Source organism: Pteropus vampyrus, unplaced genomic scaffold (genome assembly GCF_000151845.1).
Source record: "Pteropus vampyrus isolate Shadow unplaced genomic scaffold, Pvam_2.0 Scaffold462, whole genome shotgun sequence".
NCBI lineage: Eukaryota > Metazoa > Chordata > Mammalia > Chiroptera > Pteropodidae > Pteropus > Pteropus vampyrus.
Genome location: NW_011889243.1, coordinates 222665 through 225446, shown reverse-complemented (window position 1 = coordinate 225446; position 2782 = coordinate 222665). Strand labels below are relative to the sequence as shown.

At 47.6% G+C, this 2782-nt stretch overlaps 1 protein-coding gene across 1 annotated transcript in view; it reads right to left on the bottom strand.

Annotated features, from left to right (window-relative positions):
• The window catches only part of CCDC33 (coiled-coil domain containing 33), a 101411-nt gene that overhangs the window by 74185 nt on the left and 24444 nt on the right, over positions 1 to 2782 (bottom strand). The window contains 2 exon segments of the mRNA XM_011382148.2: positions 67 to 183; positions 1715 to 1824. Coding sequence (XP_011380450.1) covers positions 67 to 183; positions 1715 to 1824 — 227 coding nt within the window.

Genomic DNA, 2782 nt, shown 5'->3' with positions numbered 1-2782 from the left:
CCTGGGGCCTGTCAAAGCTTGGCCCTTTCCCATCCCACCCCATCCCAGAATGCCCCAGTCCGGCACCTCTAGAGCTGTGTAGTTGCAGCCATTGTAGCAAGGGATGAAGCTGCCCTTCCGGACAACTGTCGCATACAATTTGGTCTTGGCTGTGGCTTCATTAGCTTTCTCAGACTGGTTGGGCTGGGAACAGGGTGGAGGAAGAAGACACACAAGAAAGAACGTGACTAAGGGGCAGACCCTGGCCATAAATCCAGCCCTCTGCAGACGATCACTGGCATTGCTCCACCGGGGCGCAGAGCTGATAATTAAAGCTCATGGTCCCTGTGAGCCCTTCCAAGGAGATCAATATAATAAATCTTCCCTTTTCTATTTGAATATTTCATCGCCCTCACAAGGACTACTGCCTGCCTGCTCTCTTTGTAAAGATGTGATAACAAGGCCTGGACAGAGCCAGGAAGCCTTGGTGATGCTCTTACAGCTGAAGTGCTGAGGCTCCCAAATGAATCACTAATCTCTATGGGCTTTGTTTCCCTTCCTAACCCCTGGTGCCTCATCCTTGGGGTCTAGGGAAGGTACAGACCCCTGAGGCTGTGGTGAGGGAATCACTTGGAAAAGAGGTCAGTACCAAGGCCTGGGGAAAGGAGGAGGGGAACTAGCCTGAACTGAGTGCCAACTATATGCTGAGCACCTTGCTAGGTGCTTCATGCCCATCATTGCACTTGATCTTCCAAATGGCTATACTAGGAGGTATATTGCCTTGATTTTGCTGATGAGTAGTGAAGGCCTAGGGGGTTAAGAAGCTTCCCATGGATATATAGCTAGCAATCAGCAGTCCTGGGATAAGAATCCAGACAATCCAACTTCACATTGTCCTTTACTCTAAACAGCTGTAGGAGTCTGGAGTTCACACTGCAGGAGAGGGAAATGATGCTTCTGCTCATCTCTGGCCTAGTGCCTGGCACATAGTAGGTGCTTAATATTACTTGAGCAATGAGAGAGTGAATTCTCCTTTCCACCAATCAACACTGGGGAGAGGGAACAGGCAAGGGAGCTGAACTGGAAGGTTCAGACCATGGACTGAGAAGCCCGAGGCCCACTAGGGAGATGCATTCCAGGGAACACTCTCAAATACCCGAACCTTCCTGGGGCTTCCCTCTGCCAAGGCAGCATGTGGAGGCATCACAGAGAGAACTGGCTTGGGAGGTAGTATGATCTGGGCTCACTCTCGACTCTGCTCCTCACTTATTCTGTGACCCAGGATGAGAGGGTTCCCTTCCCCTGAGTCTCAGTCCTGTGCATGCAAAGTATAATTTGCCTTGAGGATTACAAATAGTATGTATAGTTTCTAGTCTAGGACCTAGAACATAGCAGGTACTCCGTAAATACTGTGTTGCTTTGATTTTTAGATATGGTCTCACTCTTTCAACATATATAAAATCAGAATACATCTTTAGTTGATGTATTTATTTAATGTGGTAGATGTTCTATGCCAGTTGTTTCATGAAGATGAATTTGGAGAACTCCAAATTCTCTTGGAAATCATTTCTGTCTACCTGCCAGGAGCTGTGTTTCCTGAGCCCCACATGATCCTAGACTTGTCATATTGCAAGGTGGGCATGGATGCCCAGGGCTACTCTGAGGGAATAGCTGGGAGCTCTCCCCCTGCCAGTCCCAGGCCTGTGTGAGCCCAGAGCCCAGGGCTAGAACTCACTTTCACCAGCTCCAAGTGGTAGGGGTGGAAGACACGCAGGTACTTGATGGGAATTTGATAGGACAACAGCTCTTCTTTCTTTTTGTTGTCCACCACCTTGAGGACCACATCTGGATAGAGAAAAATTGAGTACAGGGTCAGCACCAGGCTTCGCTGACCATCATTCCTCCCACCGAGGTAAGAAACATTGCTGAGAGTAGGGGAGCAGGGGCCACACTGAGGAATACACATGCATACACATGTGTGAAACACACACAGGCACACTTCATAAGCTCTGTCTGAGTCCCTGCACAGGACAAGGCTCTGTGCCGGGAGCTGCTAGGACCCAAAAATGCAATTCTCTCCAGTGGTCTAGAAACTCCCAGCCTAGGGATGGACACATGCAGAACCAACCCCAGACCCAGCACATGGCCACAGACACACATATGCACACACGGAGACACACAAGCGAGCAGGAATAGTACCCCTTTCCAGGAATAAGTTTCCTTCCCTTAGTCACAAACACTTTCATTGGCTCAGGCAGGGATTCTCTCTCACATATTGCAGATGGGAAAACTGAGGCTCCGTAAGGAAAAGAAATCAACTCAAGAAATCTTTCAACACGAATATCTCCAAGTAAATGCAAACTAGTCTAAACAGTAAGAATAATGCATCACTTAGAAAACTCCCTCCAAAAAGATTACATTTTGTCATAAATGTAACTTTGTGATGAACTACAAGGAGAACACCAGTGACCTGGAAATAATCATGGCAGCATTACTTAGTGAGCACCTACTAGGTGCCAGGCATGGACATAGGTGCTCCTGAGCCATTATTCCAACAAATCCCCATCATAATCCCTTAAGTAGAAATCAACATCTCTGTTTTTAAAATGTGGACATTGGGGCTTATAGGGGTTATATAACTTGCTCAACATCACACAACTAGTAAAAGGTTGATGGGAGAGGCTGGATTTGTTGACACTTGAGGTATCTTCCCACTCTGAAAGTCTATGATTTGGAGAGGAAGAGGAGATGGGGAGGGAGAAAAGGAGGAAAAAAGTGGAGGAGGGAGGAGGAATGAGGAAGA